The sequence below is a fragment of the Dromaius novaehollandiae genome, chromosome 2 (genome assembly GCF_036370855.1).
Source record: "Dromaius novaehollandiae isolate bDroNov1 chromosome 2, bDroNov1.hap1, whole genome shotgun sequence".
Classification (NCBI taxonomy): Eukaryota; Metazoa; Chordata; class Aves; order Casuariiformes; family Dromaiidae; genus Dromaius; species Dromaius novaehollandiae.
The window spans coordinates 49,561,457-49,586,976 of record NC_088099.1 but is presented as its reverse complement, the minus strand read 5'-3'; the positions used below and the strand labels follow the sequence as shown (position 1 = coordinate 49,586,976).

General features: G+C 41.0%; 1 protein-coding gene across 6 annotated transcripts in view; it reads right to left on the bottom strand.

Annotated features, from left to right (window-relative positions):
- Window positions 1-173: 173 nt before the first annotated feature.
- Window positions 174-25,520, bottom strand: part of ZDHHC3 (zinc finger DHHC-type palmitoyltransferase 3) — a 38,518-nt gene continuing 13,171 nt past the window's right edge. For 5 of the 6 annotated variants that reach the window (XM_064506430.1, XM_026094029.2, XM_064506427.1 and 2 more), the window contains exons 2-7: window positions 23,533-23,862; window positions 20,690-20,814; window positions 17,338-17,434; window positions 15,356-15,437; window positions 13,585-13,715; window positions 174-4,401 (exon numbers count right to left, since the gene is read on the bottom strand). In XM_064506430.1, the coding sequence (XP_064362500.1) occupies window positions 4,159-4,401; window positions 13,585-13,715; window positions 15,356-15,437; window positions 17,338-17,434; window positions 20,690-20,814; window positions 23,533-23,838 (984 nt within the window). In that variant the 5' untranslated portion in view covers window positions 23,839-23,862 and the 3' untranslated portion in view covers window positions 174-4,158. Of the gene's footprint in view, window positions 4,402-9,052; window positions 10,777-13,584; window positions 13,716-15,355; window positions 15,438-17,337; window positions 17,435-20,689; window positions 20,815-23,532; window positions 23,863-25,520 lie in introns of those variants that run through there. The other variant, XM_064506431.1, reaches the window with a different exon arrangement.

Sequence of the window (25,520 nt, the reverse complement as noted above, 5' to 3'; positions counted from 1 at the left end):
GCTTGGCCCCCACAGCTGCTGCAGCTAAGCCACCCTGACACCCCTCAGTCACCACAAGGCCACCTCCTCCCACAGCATGGAGACCCCAGGACCAGCGATGCCCTCCCTCCATGCAGAGCGGGCACGTGGGCCACGCATGTAGTGACTTCTGGGAACAGAGGAGGACCACATGGTTCTTAGTGGATGGAAGTATTAATACTTTAATACAGTAGCAATTGGAGGCATAAAATGAGCTACAAGTAGCAAAATATATGTATTTGTAAGAGATGTAAATTCTTTACTTGCATAGAGAAACTGCTTTAGAAGACACCAGATATAAAGCACAGGAGTACTTTCCACATCTGTCACGCTCCTCTCCATCATCAAAAACTTATACTGAAGCAGTGAGCTGATCTCAAGCAGATTTCAGTGGATCGTGTGTCCAGAAAGCTTTACAGTTCCTTCATTTGAAGCACACCATGGTGGGGCAGAACATTATCCTGGGGCGTCCCACGTTACAACACAGCGTGGGCACAGTGAGGCATTCACCAGGAGTCTCATCCCCTACAAGCCAGATGTGATGCATGCCCTTTACCAGGCAGCGACCTTTCCAGTGATCCACAGCTCTGTTGACAACAAGAAAATTCATAGCAGCAATCAAGTAATCTGGTCCGAAGACTAAGGCACAATTTAACAAAGGGGCAACAAGCACGTGGATGGAAGAAGACAAAAGTGGTGGGTTTGGTTTCAGTTTCATGCAAATCATGTTTGGTCTCAAGCAACCAGCTAGTAATTGCAGGAAGGTTATGCTCAACCTAGGAATAAAACAGTTTTTTGCATCTCATGAAGACTGCTGCAATTCTGGACTTTTTGCCACGCTACACTGAGATGAAGCAGAGCAGGAGATAGCCTGAGGGCTGTTGGGGCTTTGAGGGGAGAGGAGGGAGGGTCGGGAAGGAGGCAACTGACAGCCAAGAAACACCCCAGAACAGCCAATTTGCTGGCCCTGAGAAGTCACCGAGGTGACCAGGGTGACCCAGCTGAGCCTTGGAGGACACCAGAGCAGGTGGCTGGACTTGGTTCCCCACGGCTCTGTGTAGGGCACAGGGACATGGCCCTTGTCTCTCATTTTGACTGGAATTCCTCCATGGAGTGGAGAACCCATTTCTTCATGGGAATTTAAATCACAGCCTACAGGTTCAGCTGAGAAAAAAAAAAAAAAATCTCTTTGCTCTCAAGAAGTCGACTTGCTCCCTGACAGAAGCTTTTTGAAACAGGTTTCTGAGTAACCCCAGATAAACCAGTCACTTTTCCCCTGTCTTGTCACTGCAAAGAAAAATAATCAGAGACAATTTTCCAATTCCATCATTTTTTTCCTGCTCTTGGGCTATCAGCTGGGTCAGAAAACAGAGGACTGCTTTGGGGGAAGAGGAAGGGGGGAGATGGCTCTTCTCACTTTCCTGCTCCTCTTCACACCGCTTTTCAGCTAAAAGAAGAAAAAAGCCTAGGAAGGCCAGTACATGAGGGCCAACACAAGAGGAGGAAAACACAAGTGAAGGACAAAAATCCCCACAATGAGGTAAACCAGGTCTGAGAGCGGAGAATAAAATGTGCCGTCTCCATCCGCATGTAACCAAAGCAACCTAAGTGGTGGTCACGTCCCAAGAAGTGCTATCGAATAGAGCGCGGTCTCACCCGAGCCGGCGTTCAGCATGCTCATGGCCACGCAAGCTTTCCCTGTATTTTCCGGCCCTTCGGAAAGGATTTTTCCGAAGCCCGCTGGAGAGCCAGGCTGCTGTCAGAGGGGCTTATTTGAAGGAGCGGACACCTGCACAGAGCCTTTTCTCAGAGAGCCAGCACCACCGCTGCTTCCCAGCAGGAAACAAGGGACACGTGACTGATCCTGGCTCCTGTCCCTGGTGGAGCAGTCCTAACCCCTCTGAGAAAAACAACAGCAACAACAGGTCGCTCTAACAATCACCACCACGGATAAACTATCAAATTACCTCAAAATGCTCTGTTTTCAAAGTCATCTGCGTTTCACGCATTAATTTAGTTTTCCCCCCAGGGTCTGTTAACACCATTCCCACTTTACAGATACGGCAACGGAGGCACAGAGGTTAGCTGAATGCAGAGGCTGAACCACAAACCAAAATTAGGAAACATGAGTTAAAAGGGGAGTCTTAGTTTTCTAATAAGTTTGCGTATACATTCCTATTTCTCCCTGTAGGGAATCCCTTAGAGCGCTGCTTTTGCCCCAATGTCCCTTTACAGGGGTCCCTGATAGGCAGGTGCAGGCTGGGTGCTGCATGACAGCCTCTTCCCTTACATCTCACTGCTACAGAGCAAGTCTAAATGACAAGCGGGGACACCTCAATTCCCCCCAGATATGGTGTTTTTTCTTTAACTACAACATATGTATAAATACATGTTTCCTACAGATTTTTTTTTCATCTGTTCTTCAGCTAAAATGAGGCAACATATGGGGGGGGCACAGTTCGGAAACCTCCCCCGTTTTCTAGCCAAGTTGTGCTCACACCAGTCACCGGACTCAGTTTATTAACAGTCCCTTCATAGGAAAAAGGGACTACAGTGGCAGAGGACAAGCCTTAGTGATATATCTGAATGTCACACCATTAATACCTATTAAGATGCCGGTTTGGAAAAAAAAATGTACACAAATTCCATTTGGTATTGCTTCAATAAATAAAAAACCCCTAAATCTAGGTCTTTCCCAATTCCACCCCTTCATCCCCCAAATCCTTTATCTTACTTCCAAAAGGAAGCAATTATCTTTATCCCATGTTACTAGGTGGGGCCAGACAAAATCAAACACAGCCTGGGGTGGAAAACCAGCAACATGTGATTTCTAAGATCCTGCACATTTTCCTGATAATTAAGATAAGGTGGAAGACATGAAAAAAAGAATATTTGAAATACAGTCAAAGTCAAAACTACAGTTACATCTGGAATATGCAGAACATCTGTAACTTTTTGAATGCAACAGGTAGTGCCATCTTTTTACGATTTTGCAGCAATTACTGCGGTCTGCAGCAATCCCATCTTTCTCAGGCAGCGCGTGTGCTTTCTACGTATTCCATTCTCATAAGCAAGGAACTACTCCAAAGTAGTGTGCCACCAGTAAAGACAGTCAATGTTCATCATGAGTTGCCTGCAAAATTAGCTTAAGGAAGCACTGTATAATGTCAAATACTAGTAAGATAAGTCTGGCCAGCAAAGGAAAAAAAAAGGAAAGGAAAAGAAAGAAAAAAAAAAACTAAATTAAGCCAAATAGAGAGATGGTCTGTACTTCCAAAAGCAGAGTGCTCAAATCTCCCCCTCTTCTTTGACTGCAGAAATAGCCCAGATGGCTGGTTTAGAGCAGCTGCCTACTTTTTGGGTTACAAAGTTAGGCCAGATGCCTCCCACGTCAACAGTTACTAGGTGCCAAGGAATTGCAGATGCTGTGGTCCAGCTCCCCTGCTTGCCTCCTGAGCAAGGAGCTGGCTGGGCAGCACCTCCACGGATGCCTCCCCAACCCTGTGGCCACGTGCCCACACTCCCACCTGGCACCAGCACCGCTCTGCCAAGCACCATGGGTCCTGGGCAACCCCAGGAGCTATATTTACCCCTAGGGATATTTTGGAGCCCAAACAAGGGAATCACACCCAGGCTAAGCTCGCCCCCACCTCTGCCCAGGTCTGAACTCCCCCCCACTCTCATAAGCCAGAGACAGCATCTATAGGAAGAGCTTTAAAAAAAAAAAAAAAAAGCATTTTTCAAAAAACCTTAAGAGCTGGGTTAATCTGACCATTACTCAGTGCTTATCTTTTAGCCCTCCAAAAGGTTACAAGAACAAAAGATAAATAGGTTACAATCGCACATTTCCAGCAGCTGGAACCAGTCTGTCCAATTATGAACTTTCCTTAAAGGCCAGGAAAGAAAAGCTCAATAAAGCAATCGACAGGGGTAGGAAAAGGAGCTTATGAATCACATCATCTATAAAGCTTTCTCTGGAGATTTGCATTGCTTCTGCTAGTGTTGTACCTGACTTCTGGATAAATACTCCTGAATTTGTTTTTGCACCATAAATCCACTTAAAAATCCCCTAAATCTTCAGCACAAAGAGTTATTAAAAAAACCTGAGCATGTCCCTTGACATCTTGGAAGATGTTTTGCTTATTCATGTAACACTTGGACTGCAACGTCTTGAGCTAGAAATTGCTCAATTTCTTCTTGGGTCATAATTGCAGATGCAGGGGCTGCTGCTGCTACTTCAGGCGATGGTGGTTTTTTACAGTCCAGATTTGAAAAAGGGTTGAACCAACCCAAGGAGAAAGCACCACCGAACGCCACTTTCATTCCTTCCCAGCCGCTGATCTTTTCCCAGGTTGGCTTCTGATTTTTAAGACGCTCAATACCCTGCAAGAAGAGAAGAGTTTGGGGTTGTTTCACATTTAAAGCAGGCGTTTGCGCAGCAACCGCTGTAGCACGTGCAAAACTACGTCTCTACAGCTGGGCTGTCGTTCAAGTTTTAGTTAATGATGAAGGCAGACATCCTCTTTTACTGATCTTTCATCTCCAAATTTAATAACCACCCTAAAACATGACAAAATTCATGGACAATCCAAATCTTAATGCAGTTATTTCAGTATGAATTCCTATTGATTTTTGTGGTAAAAAGATGGCTGCTAGAAGCCATTCCCTTTGAAACTCGACTCTTCTCCCAATGCTTTCTGAGTCCCTCCTACAAGCAATAAGATACAATGCCAACTTAAAATTTCACCTTATTTGCTCATTTTTACAGCAGTTCAGACACAAGCAAAATACTGTAATGTTTTCAATCATCCCTGATTTACTGTAGCCATATGTACTCTTGTCACTAGAAGTTGGCATAAGAGCAAGTTTAGTTTGCACCAATTAAGAGCAAATATTGAAGAAGAAAAATTCCATTTCCGTCTCTTAAAGATGAATTAAAACGCAAGCTTGATACCCACTGGGGTGTGAAGAAATCTATACAGACTGAAGTGGAGACCTCAAAGCAGGACCCATCATTTTCTCTCTTCTAAGAGGCCTCAGTCAGTCAATATTCTGATATAGTCTCTCTCTAAGAGCATCCCCTTATTAAAACAAACAATTTTATTTCAAGTATCAGGTCCATTGAATTTTGGCAGTGACTTTTTTTCTGGTAGTATCCTCCATGTAGAAATATGGGACCAAGACCATTTTTAAGGTTACTGCAACCTGAAACAGGGAACAATTTTTTATGCACATCTTTGGCATCATATAGGAGAGGAGTCAGATCTATAGCTGAGTATTACACACACATAGTAATACAAGTGACACTGTAGAAACACTGTTGTTAATAAAGCGGGGATACTGGTTCAAAGTTCTGAGACACTCGAGAAAAGGAAAGACAAGCATGTTCAGTTAAAAACATTTAAAACAGCAGTTTTATAACAGCTGGATGAAAAAATACACTTCTTGTTACATTCTAATTCCACAGATTTTCTCTAATTACCCACAAATCATTCCAAAACTTTGCAGGGAAAAATGAATACGTGCAGTATCTCAGCAGCACCGCAACTGCACTCACGGTAGGGCTTATAAATAACACAACATTGTAATGTAACAGCAATTTGGTTTTGCAATGATACTGACTGAGCACGAGCAGGCCCTGGAGGAAAAAAACCCCATCATAAAGAGAGGAATTAAATGCAAAGCTTTTGTGAACTTCATTCACACCACATTTCTCATGCTGACTCCAGAGAAATACAACAGTGAATTTGGAGAACAAGAAATTACGCAATACCAAAACTCAAATCTTCAAGGTTGGCAATTCTGAGAAAAATTCAGCCCCTGAAGCACAAGCCTTCACCTTGCAATGCTAAGCACAGAGACAGGTGCTTTTGTGCTGGTCCAAGCTTGCAAGCGCGTGGTTTTGACCACATCAATAGGTTCCAGGGAAAAACCCTTGCCACCTGCAGCACCTTCGGAGAAGGCCTGCGATGCTGTGCGTGGTGGTGCCCAGCACTGCCCTTACGTCCTGGGCAGGCCTGGAGACCAGCAGCGCTCGCGCACAGTGGAGCTGAAACTTTGCAGGCTGTGTTAGCTTGTTTTTCCCCTCTGCGGCAATGAAGAACTCTTGTTTCAGAGTCCCACGGCCAGGCAGCTACAAACAGGAAGGCAGATGCTTTTGCAGCTTAAGGAACAGGAACAACTTAGGCTCTCAGCTTTCTTTCACAAACTGGAAAATATCTTAGGCATTAGAACCAAACTGTCACCGTGGCTGTAGCATTTACTGTGTGAGCATCTAGAGAGAAGAAAAACAAGCAGTACGGGGCAGGAGCAGAAGCACACCAAGCATTTAAACTCTTCCTGGGCAGCGCAAGCTTGAAGCCTGCCCTCCTGCGTGTAATCCAGCTCAGGCAACATTGCCATCTAAACCGAGAATAAGAATCTCTAACATTTCTGGGTAGCAAACCTGCTCTTCCCTCCCAAAAACCAACACCGTTCACCCTGCTCTGAACAGTAATCTGCTAATCAAGGCGATAAGCAAGGTCAATTTGAGACCGTACTAATGCCAGATTAGAGTGCGGTTAATCAGACTGGATGGGGCATACTTTCTCCTGCTCTGACCTCACCAATCCCTTTAGTGCACGTATTCAAAGCAAGCAGAACATTTAAAAAATTGTAACCTGTACTAATTGTTGTCTATTTGCCCAATGGGCAGTAGGGTCTTAGGAGGATTATGGAAAGGCAGGAAAGGATAAGAGAAAAGAAATGTTTCCAGGATATCTAAGTTTAGTTAGTGCTGCAGAATTACAGATAGAGACCAGTGGGGAAAAAATTGTAATCAGTAACTTACTGTTTTACTTGAAACATTACCTAAAAAAAATCTGGGGTCAACAAAATTGTAACCCAGACTTGCTCTTAAAAAAACATATATAAGGGAGAAGGAAGAAATGCAGAACTGCATATAGCATTGCAGACATTACCTCCCCCCATTATTTTAGAAACTGGGGATGTTGTATTGCAAATCAAATCACATCTGTTTCTCTTCCCCATAGTGTAGCTGTTTCACCTCAAAAAAACAAAACAAAACAAAACAAAAAAAAAACCTTCATTGTTCGAAACTACTTAATTTTCAAACAAATCCTCAAGAGAAAAAACATAAATGCAGAGTAAATACTGGACACTTCCATTTCATTAAGCGGTAAAACTCTGCAAATGCAGGGAAGGTCGGGTAAGGTTAACCTTTGCTCTCGCTATGATGCTTAAGGATATACCAGAACAGAGACACTCGTCCCATTTCTTACACTCTTTCCCTCAGTACTTGCTCCTGTGCACTGTCAGAAAGAGGAGGCTGAGCTGGATGGTCTGACCCAGGAGAGGCGATCTGCCGGACACCTCTCACACATTAGAAGAAATACATGAGGTCCTTTTAACACACTTCAAACCCAAAAGCAAAGAGCGAACAGAACAAGCAGGCATCGTAACTGTTTGCAAATTAAGGTTAAGACACAGGAAGTATTGCTTACTATTTGAAATCATGATTAAGGCAGACTTTGACAGGAGACCCTCCTGGTCCTATAAAACATAGGGCATAGGAGTTCCTTGCTCAAGCACAGCTTAATTTCTTAGAAAAGAAAGGCATGACCATGATGTAAGAATTGCCACTTCGATGCAGAATCTGTCACAATCTATGCCAAGTTGTTCCAATAGCAAGTAGCCAGTTAATCACCTTAACTCCAGTCTGAAGCTTGTCTAGCTTCAACTTCCAGATTTGCCTGCCATAACAATGGGCGAAGCTGTGTTTGCCACAGAGGCACTCTGCCTGTGGTCAAGTTTGTCCTTCCAGTTCTCTCGGCCATGCTAAAACAGAACAGACACCTGAAATAAGGTAATCCTGTTCAAGAAAAGACTTTTCTTAAAGAAAATCAGTAAGTCTGCCCCAACACATTAATGCTGACCCACATTTGGTCTCATTATTATTGTGGCAAATTGCACCACCAGATTGGTTGGTGTAAGTAAAACGGAGGACCCTGGACAACCAAGACACACACAGGCAAATAAATGACAGACAGCAATGGGTATTTCTACAAGCTGCAATGATATCATTTAAAACGAAAGCAGTCTGGCTGAAAGTATCACTAGTATATAACACTGTTTAGCAACTTGAATTTGTTAGAAACAAGCAAAACTGAGTAACAACACATTTTTTCTACAATGGTTGGAACACCAAAACAATGCAATCAATCTTCCTCCAAAACATATAGGCAATAAGGGTAACTAAAATAAAGCAGAATTGGAATATGCATCAGTGGAATTCATAATCAAAAACATTTTTAAAGCTCTGAAATATATGGAGACATCCATTTGTTTGTTTCTTGTCTAGGTGAGTAAAGCAAAAAAAAAAAAAAAAAAAAAAAGTGATTTGATTTTGTGTCACAACCGTTTTTGGGCCAGATGCTCCACCAATTCAAGTTACCACCTGCACATGCCCTGCCAGCTAAACTCAAACTGTCCAAAGATCCAGCCCTTGACTGTTAAGCTGGTAGCATTATCTGAAGAAATCCATATCATACACACTAAAATCAGAACTACATATTTATTTACAATAGCTTTCCACTATCAGCAGACCATGAAAACAATAACTAAACTTTTTCTTAAGAAAAATTGTGTATGCAAAAGCCGCATTTCCTTCACAGTATTCCCAGTGAAGAACAAGTGCTGATAACGTGAATCTTTAAGTACAATCTTACAGCAGAGAGGCAACAACATACTCTTGCAGATCTAATCCTGAGCAAGCAGGAGAATACAGGCTGTGGCAAATGCAATCAATTTACACAGCTGATGCAGTTACTGACAGCCACTTCTGAGTGGTGAAATAACACTGCTGATTAACAGATCAGTACATTACTGATTAACTCATTTTTAAACTTAAAAGTTGAGCACTAAGCTAGTTAACCTTCATATGCTTCTGCCAGCTTGTGCATAAAAGTGGAAGTTCAGACACCATCATAGATTTTGCCAATGTTTAAAGTGAAGAAAGAAAATAAGAACAGCAAGGCATTTTTTGGAAAAGTTTTATTGCATTTGTTTTCCATATGGAAGCATTGACAGATCAAAAAGATGCAGCATTCACATTACTTCCAAAGTGAGACATCCATTAATTTCTCCTTCCCTGATTTCCCTCCTGTCCCCCATGGCTTTGAATAAGTCTAAACAGGTCATTTTCCAAAAATATGACTTTATCTTAAACCAAGGAAAAAAAAAGGATTTCTTGGGACTCGTGGACACAATGGATTTATATTTTTCCTTTGTTTACTATCATTTGGTGAGCCCACAGGAGTCATGATGCAAAAAATATAACAAAATTCCTGCCTGAACACAAGATGTCAGTTGTACTCATGAATGGTTTAGCTTTACCAGTTTTTGGAACGCCTTCTGTCCCTCCCACTTGCAACAGCACATACTGTATTATCACACAGTTCATGACAGCATGCATGCTCCTTACCATCAATATTTCCCAGTTTAGAATACATACATGCACATGTGTGTGTATCTATACACATAACACATGTATGCATAAATAAGAGAAGACTTACAAAGCTCTAAACCAGGGCAATGCTAAGAATACAGTCAATCACCCTGGTATACCTACACATCCCATCAATATTAGTTTTTATTTCATTCTGTGTGCCTCTGGGCATTCATATTAGTTTTTACATTAATAATTTTTATCAGGCATTGCTCTAACAACTCATTTACCAAGACAAACACACACACACACAGATATTCCTGCTATCCTAAACACTTGAAAATTAGACTTCTTTTTTTCCTGCAAGTGTAAGGCATTTAAAAACCAGAGGGTCTTCTAAATCTGCCACAGTTTCCCTAGGAGGGCAACAGTTTTCTGCACACAAGGGAGGGAACAGACAAAATAATGCCAGAAAGATGAAATCAGTTCTGTGGCTGGAAGGAAAGCGTGGAAGGAAAAAGGCCAGGGTGGGGTAGAAAAAGTGGTGTTGGCAACATTTGTTTTAAATACTTTAACTGTACGTGATCACCAGGTCAATTGGCTCTCTTGCTGTGTCGCACTCTTGTCTTGCACCTTTTGGTAAGTGAAGTGTCTACTTCCCAGTTCAAGTTCATTTATGAAAGAGCAATGTGCTCCTTCAGGGAGTCCAAAGGTGTCTCTGTAGGACTTGGCACTCATTTGTCTTCCACAGAGCTCCTCACAGTCAGGAGACAGTACGAGAATCGACTCAGAAGAGGTGGGTCACAACAGAGAAAGAGGATCCCCTTCACATTAGTTATGCCATACAGAAAGCAGATAGAAACAAAGGCCAGTAAAGTTAACAAGATAAAAAAAAAAAAAAAAAAAAAAAAGGAAGAAAAAAGAAAAAGATAAAAAAAAGAAAGGAAAGCAAAAGAAGCAGCAGCAGTTTCAGCCAGAGACATAGAATTATCTAAAGTTGTGAAATACAGGGCTTTTTTTTCTCTGCAATTATCAGCCATTTAATAGACATAAAAAAGTTTGTTTTGCTTTTTGTTTTAAACATTCATGGAAAATTTATAACAGTAGTGCTGTAATATATTTCTATTTTAGTGGAAATGCTGGTCAAGAATTCCTCAGACCACATACTGGTACGGGTCTGCTTTTCCTTGGTCTGGTGTTGCGAATGGGCTAAGCCATGCTATAGAGAACGGATGGCCAAATACTGCTTTCATGTTCATCCATTTTGTTTTTTTAGCCCATCTTCTCTCTTCCTTTTTCAACTGTTCTATTCCCTGAAAACAGAAATATCACATTTTCAGTCAAATAATTTTTGTAGTTCTGGATTCGGGGAAATTCTACTCTCAGTTACCCCTTATCCAAAGAATGGAGTAAGAAAATAAAAATATATCTGTAAAGCCTCTCCTTTTTTCCCCCCTCACTGTTTCATACAAAAAAAATTAAGGATAGCAAATATTGCCTGGAAATAAGTTTACTCTCATTTTGTTCAAGCCTGGAAATTTCAAACTTTTTAAGACCTGCCCTATAATTGCCACAGACGTCAATTAAAAAAAAGCCCACCAACTAAAACCAAACACAAAGTATGTGTTTTATTGGCTGAAAGCATTATGTGCTAACCAGATGGAAAAGTTTCGGAGGAAACCAGTATAAGCTTGCAGACAAAAAAATAAACAAGATAATCTCTATAATGCTCCCAGATTCACCAAGCAAGTTCAGGAAGTGCCCATGGTTGTGTGGCTGAGTCTACCTGGTGCCTCTTCATGTTTCATTAAAATCACTGACAAAACATGCATAGGCTGACAGCAGGAAGAAAGGGTTAAATTAGTATACTGATTTGAGAGAAATCATTGGCATTGTTTAGTAAAGGTTAGAGGGAGAACAAAAACAAGCCATCAAGCAAATCAGCTGAAACCATTCACTAGTCACTCACTTTAAACAAACAAAAAAACCTGTATCATATCTAAAACCCATGAAGTCAGTTGGGTCTTCCAGAAAAGCTACACCTAGATGCCATAGAAGCAAAGTTAACCAGTGCAATCACTGGAGAGAGCATTACTCTTCAACAGGTAGCAGCAGCAGACAGGCAATTCTGTTCTTTACCTTAGGATCTTTTGAAAGGCAAGCTTCTCCTGACCTACATCTCTCTTCTGTGCTATAGAACTGTAATATATCTATGTGTCTTAAATTCCTGATTCTCAGAGCTCTGCAGAAACAATAGTCAACTGCAAGAGATGCACTGGCCACTGGTAATGTCACCTTCAGAGGTTTCAGCCCAATACTAGGGTTCTGGGTCTCTTCCAGCAGAAAGGGACCATCACTGTCAAATAGTGTACACAAAATGGTGAGGTGAGGTCTCCCAATGGTTGGAACAGGGAGGTGAGAAACAGCAAGGCACAGCCCTGACTCTAAAATGTGAAGTAAAAGAGAAAAAAAAAAAAGAGACCACAGCAGGAGAAATTTCATCTGGAAATATTCCTCCACTCAAAACACAGTGCATCCCAGTCACAGCTAGCCCAATGCTAGCAAAAAAAAAAAAAAAAAAAGAAGAAAAAAAGAAAAAAACAACCCACAACAACAACAAGAGATATCATGGACAACGCAGAAGTTTCCAAAGAGCAAAATCCCTACCTGTAAGTATTAAAACAAACAAAAAAAACCTAAACAAACCACCACACAAATACGCACAGGAGGAGCCTATATTTCATTTTAATTTCAGATTGTGACATAGGTGATAACCTCTGTGGGTTCCCAGCATTTGAAGGGGGAAGGGGGAAAATCAAGGGACTTATTTGGGAACCTGGCTGTAGGAAGCAGGTTCTAAATATTCTTGCCAAGCTATCAAACACTGAGAAATTCAGATGATTATTTCACAGATAGCATTGTTGATTTATGTGATAACAAATAAACTCAAGCTTGGCAGGATCCTGTTGTTCTGTATTACACTATTTCCTCCTGGGAATCTCCCCATCAGAAAAAATAGCTGGAGTCTTCCTCCAGACACAGCAGAGCTGCGCAGTGTGATCATCAGCTTCTTGCAGAAGCCCAGCCCAGCATAAAAACAAGTATTGTGAGAGTGTGAGGAGTGATGGGCTCTCACACTCCATGGTGCCAGTTCTAGCTCTCTTATGGCAACAAGTATACATATTCCAGCTTCAACTGGCCATGCACAAACAAGTAAAGGGGAAGGAAAACTAATGGAGGAGGGAGGAGGCAAATAGAGTGGTCACTCCTTTAAGATAATTGCTTCTCTTCAACCTCTCCAATTAATTCCAGTCTCCTGGTGTGAGCTACCACAGATGTCTGAGCATGCTTGGTGAAGGCCAGCAGTATTCACAAGTGTGAAAACATCACCAGGAGTCACAGGCTCCATCTTTACCGAAGTGGGCAATTTCAGCGATATATGAGGGACTGCAACACTAAGTAACCTCTACTCTGCTGCTTTTCAGTTGGGGGTGACATGTGGGTTTGCAGCAGAGTGTACCCACCAAGTTACCATGCACCCAGATGCTATAAACCTCCCCCCACTCCCTTTTTTTTCCACCTGGCAAGAGTTTTTGAACTGTTTAACAAGTGGCTAAAACTGGAAATTTCCTAGACACAGGGGAGAGGGAAAAATTAAAAAAAAACACCCCCCCAAAACAAAAACAAACAAACAAAAAAACAAACAAAAAACCCCACCCTCCTCCATACCTCACTGGACCTTCCTACTCAACTTGGCTGCCTAACACGTAAAGCTGCAAACAGTGATGCCAGGGCATCCACAGCAGAATTTAAAAAGACACCAATGTAACAGCACTCCAGAAAAGGAAAAATATTCTCCAGTCAACAGGGACAAATGCTCTATACAGAGTAATCTCAGTTCCCAATGTTACCTTACCAAAGGTGCTGTCAACACAACATCACAGCCTACAAATAAATACGTGCACACTAGTTCTCCCAGTAAGAGAACTTTGTTACACCAGATTTTTCCCTCAAAGGGTACACATACACAAGCTCCCTGCGCAATGAGGTAGAGCCCTGTAACATTTCACTGTTTCTGCAAGTGGCAAAAAACAGGGCGAAGGGAAGTGCGAGACACCCACCGTTTCATCAGTGCAGATGGAGTGTACTTGGGTCCCAAACATTACCGAGGTGAAGATGAGGAATAGGAGAGCCTCAAAACACAAGAGGATTAGAAGAATCACTGTAGTTGGCGGAGAGAAGGAGCTGCATTCTGTGAAGACAAAACAATGGAGTTGGAAGGGGAAAGATCAGATAATGCAGCAGCTGCAAACCATCTGCTAATCTACAAGTTTCCCATACTCAAATTGTAAAAATAAACTAAAACAGTGACCAAACTCAAAAAGACATATGGGGAAGTTCTGACATTCTCTAAGATACGCAACAATGAAATGATCACTCCTGCGTGCAAGTGCAATATTTTCCATAATGATAAAGTCCATCAGATATCTCAAGGTGGTGGTCAGGATGCAAGGAAGATTGTTTCTGCACCAATATAAAAATAGACTATGCTTTCTTCCATAATTCCTCTAAGTCATAACCCAAAGAAGTGTAGATTAAGCCAAATTCTTGTTTTTTTCCTCATACTCTACCTATACTGCAGCCTCATGGCAAAGTTTAGTGAGAGCTGAAAAAGTCTGAGAAGGTAACTATAAAGGACGAGCAGAAGAAAAAAAGAGGGAGAAAAATGTTATAGGGCAAAAATCACAATGTTGAATTGGTTCCTCAGAACATTTCCAGACTTCTCTGAACTCAATGAGTATCACTTTAAAAAAAAAGTATTTTCCCCCCGTGAGAAGATGCTAACCTTTAACAGACATTCAACAATCAGAGGCCAACACCATCAATATGGATCCAAGGCAGAAGGAACAACACATCCATCTCTGTTCTGCCACTGAATTTGGGGCAAGTGGGAAAGTGCTTCACCCACAGAAATCAGGCTCTGAGAAAAGGTGCAGAGAAAACGTCTTCCTTTGATATATCCCTCCCACAAGGCCCTGGCCACTGTAGTCAAATCCAGACTTGATCAGTGTCATTTGGCACCTGACAATTTTCTGCAGAATAACCTTGTCAAGTTCAGTTCATATGTGTAAATGCACGCATCCTCTGCAGCATTATTTACTAAAAATTGTCATTATGACAAGTTAAATGACAAAATTAAATTCCAAAAAAATTAAGCTAATGATCTTCCAAAAAATCTGCAAGCACACATACATCTGCATACACATCCTTCAACAGCTAGCTGTTTGACTCAACATTATCTAGATGGTTTCCTATGTCTCACGTCACTTAAAAAATTTTTTTGAAACAACTTTGTGAAAGTGTACTTGTCAGACACTCCAGAGTCAGGTCTGGTAGGTAGTTTGAGGTTTTTTTGTTTGTTTGTACTTTAAGTGGAGAGGAATTTTTTGTTCTTGTGAGGGTGGATTTTTGGATCTAAGCTAACATGTTTTCCTGGCAGTCTTGCAAGAATGATTCATGTTACCCTTTTAAAAAGGGCATACACATTCTTCTCATCTTGCTTTGACATTCAGGAAATCAGTGCAATATTTGTGTAAACAGTAGATTACTGCACACATACTATCTAGGTTTCTTTACCTCTCAGCTTCTACCTGGGCAGTCTCAAGCTTAAGTTGAAACAGGACTTCTCTCTTCAGGACAGAGACCCTAGCAGGTCAGACAAAATTATTAAGTTCCAGGATTCATCTTCAAAATAAAGATGGCACAACAGAGCCCTGAGAGCAACCCTCTTAAACCGGCATTAAAAGGGGTTGCCTTGCAAGCAAACCACATTCTGAGGTCTGCTTCATAGGCTAATCTGATATTTGGAAGAAATGTTTTGATTGTACTCACTTGTCCAGTCTTCTTCAAAGCAATACAAGAAGTGAAATCCCACCATGATTAGAGCATGCAGGGAAATCAGTGCTATATACATCTGAAAAACAAAGGATGTTAAAAAAAAAAAAAAAAAAAAAGCTAGCAGGCAAAGCTTAAAATCAAAATGCTAAATCTTATAATCATTTTAAATAAAGCAATCAGAAAGCATTAAGAAAAAAAATATATGTATATATAAAAATATATAAATACCCCAAAATCAAGCACCTGGAGGCTGGAAAATGCCAAAACTACAAACGCTCATTCTGGCATTGCTAATAGCTCTCAGTGCCATTTTACAAAGGCACAGGAGAGGGACTGTTCTACCCAAAGCCAGCTGGACATGGAATCCAGTCTCCTGTACCCCAGCAGTCTTCCACATAGCCTACTGCCTTCATCTCTGGAGGGTAGAGCACAGCTTTCAGAGAACACCACCACTCTAACATCAAGGTATCACGTCAAAGCTTAGATCCTTGCTCTCAAGCATGAGGGCACTGTACTTTCTGAATGAAACAACTAATTTGTTTTAATCACGATAAGCACTTTATCTGTTTTACAGAATAAGTGAGAAACATGATTTTTTTTTAACATTTCTTCTGAGGCAGACACTGGCATGGAAAATTTCTGTCAAGATTTAATAGTTTGTACTTTATCCATTTCTTTTTAATTATGTCTTAACTTTGTAACAAAAGCTTTAAACTATGCATAGTGCTACACATAAGCTCTACAATTCACACACACAGAACTAACAGGAAGGCTCCGCTGAACCTACTGACTGCAACAAAAGAGCCAGTAGATGCTGGCAATGGGATAGATTGTGTTACCAGAGAGATCCTTGGGGAAGCAGGAAAAGGTGATAGGAAACTATTTTGCTTTTCCTTGAAACTCTAGCGTGCAGCCATACTTTCACCTCCCCAGGTCTTAGAAAGAGTAAACAAAAACAAAACCAGCAACCTTTATTTTGCTTCTTTCTCAGCCAGCTTAAGCATTTAATGCAGCCCACTTCAGAATAGATGCTAGTTTTAACAGAAACAGAAATCCTTCTGATAGGATTGAAGCACCCAGCTCACTCTTTACAGTGAAAGGACCTCTGCTCAGGGGAAAAGACATGGCATTCCTTTTGTTCTGTAATCCACATCCTAACAAACCACACTGCAGAAAGCAAGTTTAGGAGTACGCCCTTCCATCTAACTGACAATTTCCCCCTTTTTTACTTGGTAATGAGAACATTCTTCTTTGAACCTACAAATTTCCCAAAAGATTTATTAATAAAACAGAACACCATTGAAACTCAGCCTTGTAATGTTCACACTACTACCACAGGATATTTGCAGTTAGCTTTGATGAAACGGTTTTCAACTGTTCCATAAATATGCAGTATTAGAATTTGTGCTCCCATTTTCTTACTCATTATGCCACAGATAAGGTATAAAAAGTCAAACACCTCCCTGACTTTTGAGTATGAAAAAGAACTATTTGCAAGTAGAAGGTGGATAAACCTTGCCAAAAAGGATGGAGACTTCCTACTCCTTCTCATCAAAGCAGCAGCAACAATTCTTTTATGGCCCCAGACAGGCATTCATGCAACTACGACATTTAAGAACCCTAGATATGGACCAGGACCCTACTGGACATGACACACCATAAAACAGAACAAAAAGATGGCTCATGCCTCAAAGACCTCAACGCGATAATAAGCTACTCGCATTATGAAATAACATGCTAAACCAATTGATAACACAAACCCCAAAAAACCCTGGCAAATACTTCTTGTGAGGCCTTTTCCCTTTTGCTGTATTGTGTGTTCCTTAATTAGCAAAACAGAAGTCTCTAATACTTCCCTATGAAGTTTGAAACAGGAAAGCAAAGAAAGCCAATCTCCAGAGCCGCTTTGCAAACTACACACAGCAGTGCATTGCTGCCAGCTGGACAACTGCAACCACCACTTGCAAAATACTTACTGTAAACAGTACAAAGTACTTCTGGTTATTCTCTCCTACACAGTTATTGACCCACGGGCAGTGATGGTCCATTTTCCGAATACACCTCTTGCAAACACTGAAAGAATACAGATCTTTATAGCACATTTAATTCCAGAAATACAGCAAGAATTCACATGTGTTTTGGGAACACGGAGAAATAAAAGGAAATAATCAGGGATGAAATTTGAACCTAAATAAATCCACTGGTCACTACATTAGTATTTCTGGTTTGCTCACTTGATTATTTCTGTTCAAGATGAGCCATATAATACCAAATCACTGTTGTAAAAAATTAATGCCAAGCAAAACACATTACCGTAATATTCTCATCAGTGGTTATGCCAAAATTTGGGTTGAATGGTACATTCAGGCATATGGAATATGTACGTTTTAGTCTAGGTTTAACCTACTCGCTCCGTGAAAATGTCCACAGATAAAAAAAAAGTCAAAGATATGAAAAACAGTAATGAATAAAATTTACAGTTGCTAGTAAATAAACCTTAATTTGTTGTTAACACTAACCAGTAGCAGGTGCTCACCAAAAAGAAAAATAAAGCATTAGAAAAAATTCTTGACATAAAGGTAAAGCACGCGCTAGCATAAACCAGCAGTGGGAGTCAGGCAGGAAGACAGTTCCACAATATACATTCAAGGTAAAATTAGATGTTAAAGCACTTCACAAAACTAGACTAATAAAATAAAAATTCAAATCCCCACCAGTGTGCAGACTGTGGCTAGGAGTCAAACAATTAAAATATTATTACTTTTTCTGAACATCACACTCTTGGTTAGTCAGTAACTGCTCCAACTCACATCATAAAAGAAGTCTTTTTCTCTGCTGCTTTCTCATATGATAGGGGAGGAAAGGCAGTCTCCTGATACCACATTGCACAAACAAGTACAAAAATCAAACATGAAAAAATCCAACCCCCAAAACAAACAAAAAATACCCAAAAAGAAATAGCCATTCCAGAACAATTCTGGCCGCATGGAAACAGAAAGCACTGAGGGCTCTGCTAATTTTATTTGCATTTTTCATCTTATAAAGAAAAATACTTTAACCTTACAGGAAATAAACAACCACATCTAAACACTGAAGAGAGACCAGGAACGCTCTCAAACAAAAATATAAATGTAGTCCTGTGAGCACATATGAATAAATAATGTTCTCTCTCAGCGCAGCCTTGCTTTCAATCTGCGTAGTGGGAGGAGATAATCCCCAAGGATACAGGCCATGCCTGAAAAACAAATGAGCTGGGATAGCCTAAATGAAAGGCTGATCAGGCAGGCCCAGCTTCTCAGCACATGGCCAGATCTAGAGCTACTTCTCCTTAGGCGGGCACAGGTACCTATTCCCTGCTAGCCCCAGGTCCTGTGGTCAACAGGAATAGCCTGGTCTCCTTGGAAGAGGCAGCTTGAAATGAGTTTGAAGCTACATGGGGGCTGAAATCAGCTGGCATAGTAAAAATAAGAAATTATCTGCCTGATAATTCCACACTTTATTGGACAAGCATCAATTACTGGTATTAAAAAAGAAGGGCAGGAGGGGAAACTGTGTAAAGGGGGAGGATGCCTCTCTGTGGCCTGATTTACTTTGCACATTTTTCAGCATATGCACATACACTTCCCTTGGGCTTTTAAATGGGTAAGTACCAAAGTGACCCTTCAATTGCTCCTAGGTCTTAGTCCTCCCCAGAGTGACAACCTGAAGCAGCCAAGCCAAAGACCACCTCCATGAAGGAGGTAGCTAAGGCAGAGAGGTGAGCTTTCATTTCATGCACATTTGCCAAAAGCATTTAGAGGCAGACCATGAAACTAGCTGGTGGAAAAGGAAACAAGAACTGAGAATGGTGGGCAGTAGGGATTGCCTATATAAGACAACTCCCCTGCCCCCAGACCACCCAGATTCAAAACCCTGGAAGGAATAGTTTGCTGGGCACGGGGGACTTGCTTAATAGCATATGAATCAAAAAGCACTCTGCCCCCTCAGGCGCACAGCTAGCCATACCTCCTGCTGATGTATGTGCACAATCTTGCTGTGTCAAAGACCAGCCCAAAAAAAATAAAATCCACACAGAAAATCAAGTGAAGATTCTCAACAGCACCAGTGCTCAGTGGATCAGTTTCCCAAATCTTAATGTCTATAAAATTCTCTTGCAGCAAACAAAGAGGTTCATGGAGAGGAGGTTTTGAGTTTAGCCAGAGTCTTTTTCATTTATTTACACTGTGAGTCATCAGCAGGACAGCATTTTAGACGCTAAGTTTCATTCATAATTGAAGAAGTGACAGAGGGAATTTTACAGTAGCATTAATAAGTGATAGGCACGATCACATTGCTCCTGCTGACTAACCAATTCCTGGTTTTGACTAAAATAAACAACAACAAAAAAAAACATCATTGGCAAACTGAAGCTCTGAAGAGAAATTTGAAAAATGCAGACAGCAGAAGTTTGCTCAACTCAGTACCATGTACCCCCTTCCCACAAGACCCTGCAGGAATCAGCAGTAATGATACACGCTCTCTCAGTATGCATTGGTTTTTGAGTAGATAAGAAAGGGATACCACTGCAAACTCTTTAACTACTTACTGGAAAGAAGGTTCACTTGTTTTAAAAGCAGAAGAGAATTTTAGGAAGTAGTTTTGTTTTTTTTTTTTTTGCTCACTGTCTTTAGTACTAAAAAGCTCACTATCAGTAACTCTCTTCACGGAGGTTTATCCTACCAGAAAAAGAAAGGACATGACAGATCAGTAGGCATACTGATCTATCACAAGGCACAAACAAAGTTAGGAATACTGAATCAGAACATGGAAGTCAGAACTTTTTAAAAAAAGTATGTAGTTACTGGAACTTTAGTTTAGAATTTAAACATCACTTCTAAATAGAATCTACAATTAGACAAATGGGTCCTTGAGTAACAAGTAAAAACAAAGCTAAAAGGGACACTTGCCCTTTGAGAAAGATTACATTTTATCGATTTCTGTGCATTCTGGTATCTAATGTCTCCTTTCAAGTCATGGCTACATGACATAACGTGCTAAGAAAGTTTATGGAATGCCAATTAAAGGTCTGAAGTCAAGGCAGTACAAATTTGAAGCATTTCTCACTTTGTGAGAAATGGCCCCAGACTGCTGTAATTAAAACTGCACAAAAAAGGCACAAGATTTTTTTTTCAGATTACCTTAAATGTGTTTGGCACCATCAGTAACAGAATTCTAAATTTAACCACTGAAGTCTCAGACTCCAATAATACATTAGATCAAGGCACTCTGGATAATTCCTGAGCTCCGGTGGCATTTGGTACAGAAGCAGTTCCTCAGAAAACACTTTACCTGCAGTGATGTGCTCTGTCCGGTTTAATGCTACAGCATTTTGGGCACTTGTAAACCACCTGTCCTGGCTTTAGCTGTAAACTCTCAATGAACTCCTTTGTGGCATTACCTTTGGGTACAGCACCCTGCAGAGAAAAACAAACCAGAAGATTAATCTGCGGACACAACCAGTGCTAAGAACAAAAGCGCTAACTCAAAGCTATGAGAGTGGAGGGAGAAGATAGAGACAAAAACTTCCTGAAATTCTGCTGACATTAGGGCAAGAAGAGTCAGGACAGAAATTAAAATGAGATCTTAATATATGGAATCAAGTACTAAAACCTAATTTTGCCTTTTTTTTTTTTTTTTTTTTTTTTTTTAAAGTCAGAAGCAGCGATTAATCCTCACTTAAGGAATTAGTCTTTTGTAATCCTACAGCAAAATTACCTTACAATATTTAAGAAGCCTCACCCCTTTCTTGACATCTATCAATGAATTTATCATCCCAGTGTTTCTTATCACAAACTGGAGACCACAAATGTTTCATTCCAGTAGAAGCAGCAACTTCTGAAGTACTATTGTGTACACTAAGAGTTGCTGGTAAACATCTCATGTATTTATAGCCATGCTTCCATCTGTGTACTTGTTATTTAAATGAGGGTTTAACATTCAAACAGCACACACTCTCTAAGGATTTTCCCCCTCCCAAAATAAGACTAGAAAAATATTCTTAACTATGCAATTTCCACTTTAAAATATGTATCTTTAGGTGGGCAATATACTGCTGCTGCAGGAGCATGAACTTTCAAAAGCTACCATGCCTACACTTTCCAGCCTTTCTAGGGCCAAAAATTAACTCACTTAAAAAAAAAAAAAAAAGTCATGAAATGCACTGTATGAAGTCACTGCTGGTACATAGGCACAAATGCATCTCCATAGATGCAGGCTTTTACACCAAAAAAAACAGGGATGTAACATTACAAACAGATTTCTGAAGGAACAGTCTCCTCTTGACAAATCTATACAATCCCAACAGCAATAAACAGGAATATTAATAAAAGAACTACACATTAAACCAGTATTTCAAAACTCTCTTGAACAGTCTTTGTTCTTTTCCATAAGAACAAAGAACTTCCCAACAGGCCTGACCAATTTAAAAATCAACCGAGACTAATTTCCACAAATGCTACAACTCATCTCTGATTGATGTTCTCTCTCTTCAGTACAAAGGAAAGCTCAAGATCTTAGGGGTGTATTTAGCAAGGAAACACAGGAAGCTGATTCCAAAGAGCATGACACACGCTACCAGCTTCTGAAGGATTCAGGTTTCCATTCATCTGTAATAAGAATCCTATTTCTGTTTGCCTCAACAGTGCTTTCTTTTACATTCTGATCCTAGATGTATCCCTGGTTCTCCCTGTCCCAGCATCCTCTTCATCCCAGACTCACGCTACATGCCCAATACTGCTGCATCCCATCTTGCCTCTTATCTTCACCTCCTCCTTTTTGTTTAGCCGATTTCCTCATAAAAGTATCTACAAAGAATAAAATAAAATCCTACTGTCTCTCTCCATCCATGCACAAAAAACCCCACTACACACTTGGAACTAAGCTATCTTTTTCCCCAATTACTCTGCTTTGTGATTGTATCTGTTTCTCCTACACTGTGCTTGCCCAGTCAGCTTTAGGATATAGCTTTTGTTCCAAAAGAGTTATAGCTAACTCTGCAAGATAATGCTGGAGGCCCAAAGGTCCCTAGGCATTAAAGCCACAAAACATAAAATAATTAATAACGACAAAGTTTATATCTCTTAGGATATAATCTATGTAATAAGCCCATATTCCTGAGTCCAATGATAGATGTTCCAGTGCCTCAACTGCTGCTCACAGTTCTGCCAAGCAGCAGTAGCATGCAATGAATCAGTCTTTGCTTTAACATATACAGTGAAACTACCCAAAATCAAGACACTTCTGCAGCACTGCAGCTTCTGGGAGAGCTGGAAGCTAAGCAATAAAGACTACACTGAAGTTTTAATGGCCTGTAATGAGGTTCCAGGTAGGAAACAACATTTGGAAGGAATAATTAGACTATCAGAGACTCACTGCCATTCCCAACAGCAACAAGCAGACTCAGGAGGAGGGGAGTAGGGGAGGCTAAGTCTGTTTCTTCTCCTGCTGATTAGGGGAGATGAGGCTTTCAACTGAATCCACCATCTGGATGTTGATAAGCAAAATAAACCATCAGAGGGCATTCAGAATGAGCAGCATGGTATGAAAACATATCTTCACTAGCTGAAAGATGAGGAAGCAACAGACCAGATCTCTCATGAAAATGTCCTAAGGACACAAAAAGCTGGGAGTGGGGGGAGACCTAGAAACACAATCCTGCTTTGGTAAAGGAATTTAATGAAAAAGCATGCCCACATAATATTTGACATGGCCCGATAAACTTGATGAAATCACCAGTATGAGAGATGCAACACAGCTTTTCGAAACAACCAACGTTCTCTCCCACTCTGCTGAAGCAATACTTGCCAAGGCAGACAACCAAAACTAGTTTTTCTAGCCTTCCCATTTGTCAAGACATGACAAGTCCCGAACACAGATCTGCTATTGGTTAGAAAACAGTGTCAGAGAGAAACACACTCTTTCTCAGTGTGAAAAGAGGAGCTGTTCACACAATGGGAATCTAAAGCTTGGTCCCTGACTTTACATCTGACTTGAGTGGGATGACAAATTAGCACACCACATCAGCAGCCTCACTCAGCAGGCTGACACACAAAAGTTATTTAAATCTGCCACTCAGTCAACAAATGAGTTACCACCCATTTCTTGCTGAGATATACACAGAGAGATATACTTACTGGATCTGTCAGCATAGCACGAAAATGCGAAGCCAAAGCGAGGAAAGCCAAGGTGTTGAACAGTGTGCCATTGATCACACTATAAACATAATCTCTTGATGGAACTAACATGACAAGAAGGACTACAAAGTCGGCATAGAACACCAGCATCCAGGTAACGACAGCACACGCAATACCACAGCCATCTCGAATAAACCACATCGTTCCCATGGAACCGCGGCTAGGAGGTGGAACACACTTGTCTGGCTGGAGGTATTCAGGTTTCCTTTCAATATCTCTGGAGCGGTGGACTGGAGTAATCATCATAGGCTATAATGTCCATACTTGCATCTGAAAAAGGATCAGAAACAGTGTTTCACTGCTTTGCAAGAAATGCAGAGCTCCTTTCACATAATGGTACGGGGATCATGTGGAAAATTCCAAATTGCAGAAAGAGTCAAAGCAGCAAAAAAGATAAATAAATCAATCAAGAAATAATTTGGAAACCAGACTCTCATGCTTATCAGAACACTTCTTTCTCAGAAAAATCTCAAAATGCTTTTAAGACTTGCCTAATTACACATGAAATCTATGAGTTGGCCACCACCACCCCTGGAGGAAAGGTGTTTAAGGAAGAGTACTGTGATTAGGCAGGTGCTAACAGGAACAGCCACAGCAGGGACTGAAGCAAGAACTGGACACTGGCGTGTGGGAGAGGACTAAAGACCTGACAGAGCTGGCAAGATCCCTGTTCTCTGGATCGGGCTTCAGGAAGGGAAGGGTCTCTCCTACAGACACTGGAAGTTTAGTAAGTGGGAGAGGTTTCCTTTTGCTTTATCTATGAACTCACAGCTTTGGAGTAGAACTGCAAAAATCAAACCACTGAGGAGTTACAGTAACAGGAACTACTGAAGAAACCATCTGCCCAGAGACGTTTACAGGAATTTCTAGTCTTGTCTGCAGCATACCTGTCCTGAATGACAGCTGTCTCCCATTCTCACCTCCTCCTCTGGCTTTATATCCCTCTTAAGTCTTTTACTCTGCTTTCCTTCTGCCACCTCTGCTCCATCTCCAATGGCATTTGTTTTACCTCCCCTTTAGCATCCCTAGCTACATCCACTCCACTATAATCAGGGCACTAACATGACATTTGCTGCCATTGTCATGTCCTCTCCACTTCTCCAGGCACCTTGTCTATCCAGAGGGTAAGGTCCATCTCTGAGGCAGCACTATTCCAGGTAGGCACAGTGCTTACTGTAGTTTCAGTTTTCCACCAAGCTTTACACAACTGGGGGGTCGGGCGGAATAAAAACAGTGCCCATACAACTTTGGCAAGGGATCAATCAACCCATGCTGAGAACTTCCACCACTCTGAATGTTAGAACACACCTGGAATGTAACACTTTGAAAGCAACTCTTCACACACCTACCAACTTCTTCCAAGGACGCTTCTTAAAAGGAAAAAAAAAGTGCCAAAATTCATATTTACGCAGTGCTCTAAATGCTCAAAATCCAATCTTCATACTTCAAGATCTACCTTCTGGAAAACCAGATACAACAGTTCTGCTACCAGATATGCTGTATCCCATGTACCTAAACAGAAGGGTTCAGCCTCCTCCTATTTCAACATGTAAGAATCATTCATATTTCTGGAAGACACTGCAAAAAATACAGTGCGTTTTTCTATTTCAATTCAGAGAAAGGGAGACAGTGTATATGCACTATTAACTATGTCTTCTGCCAAAGCTGTTCATGCTGTAGCTATCTCTGTGTTTAATTGTTCAAGACTGACACTGTTGCCCAGACAAAATGGATAAATTCTACAGAAAACATGTTGAGATCACAAAAACATCTAAGACCTTTAATAAATATGGCAGTTTCTCTAAACACTTATGACGAAGTTCTGTCATCTATACGGCAAGAGCTCTACTTTGCCGTAACGAGTAACACTGACCTAAATGGAGATGCTACTGCCCCTGTCTAGACAGCAAAGGATTTAATAGCTTGCT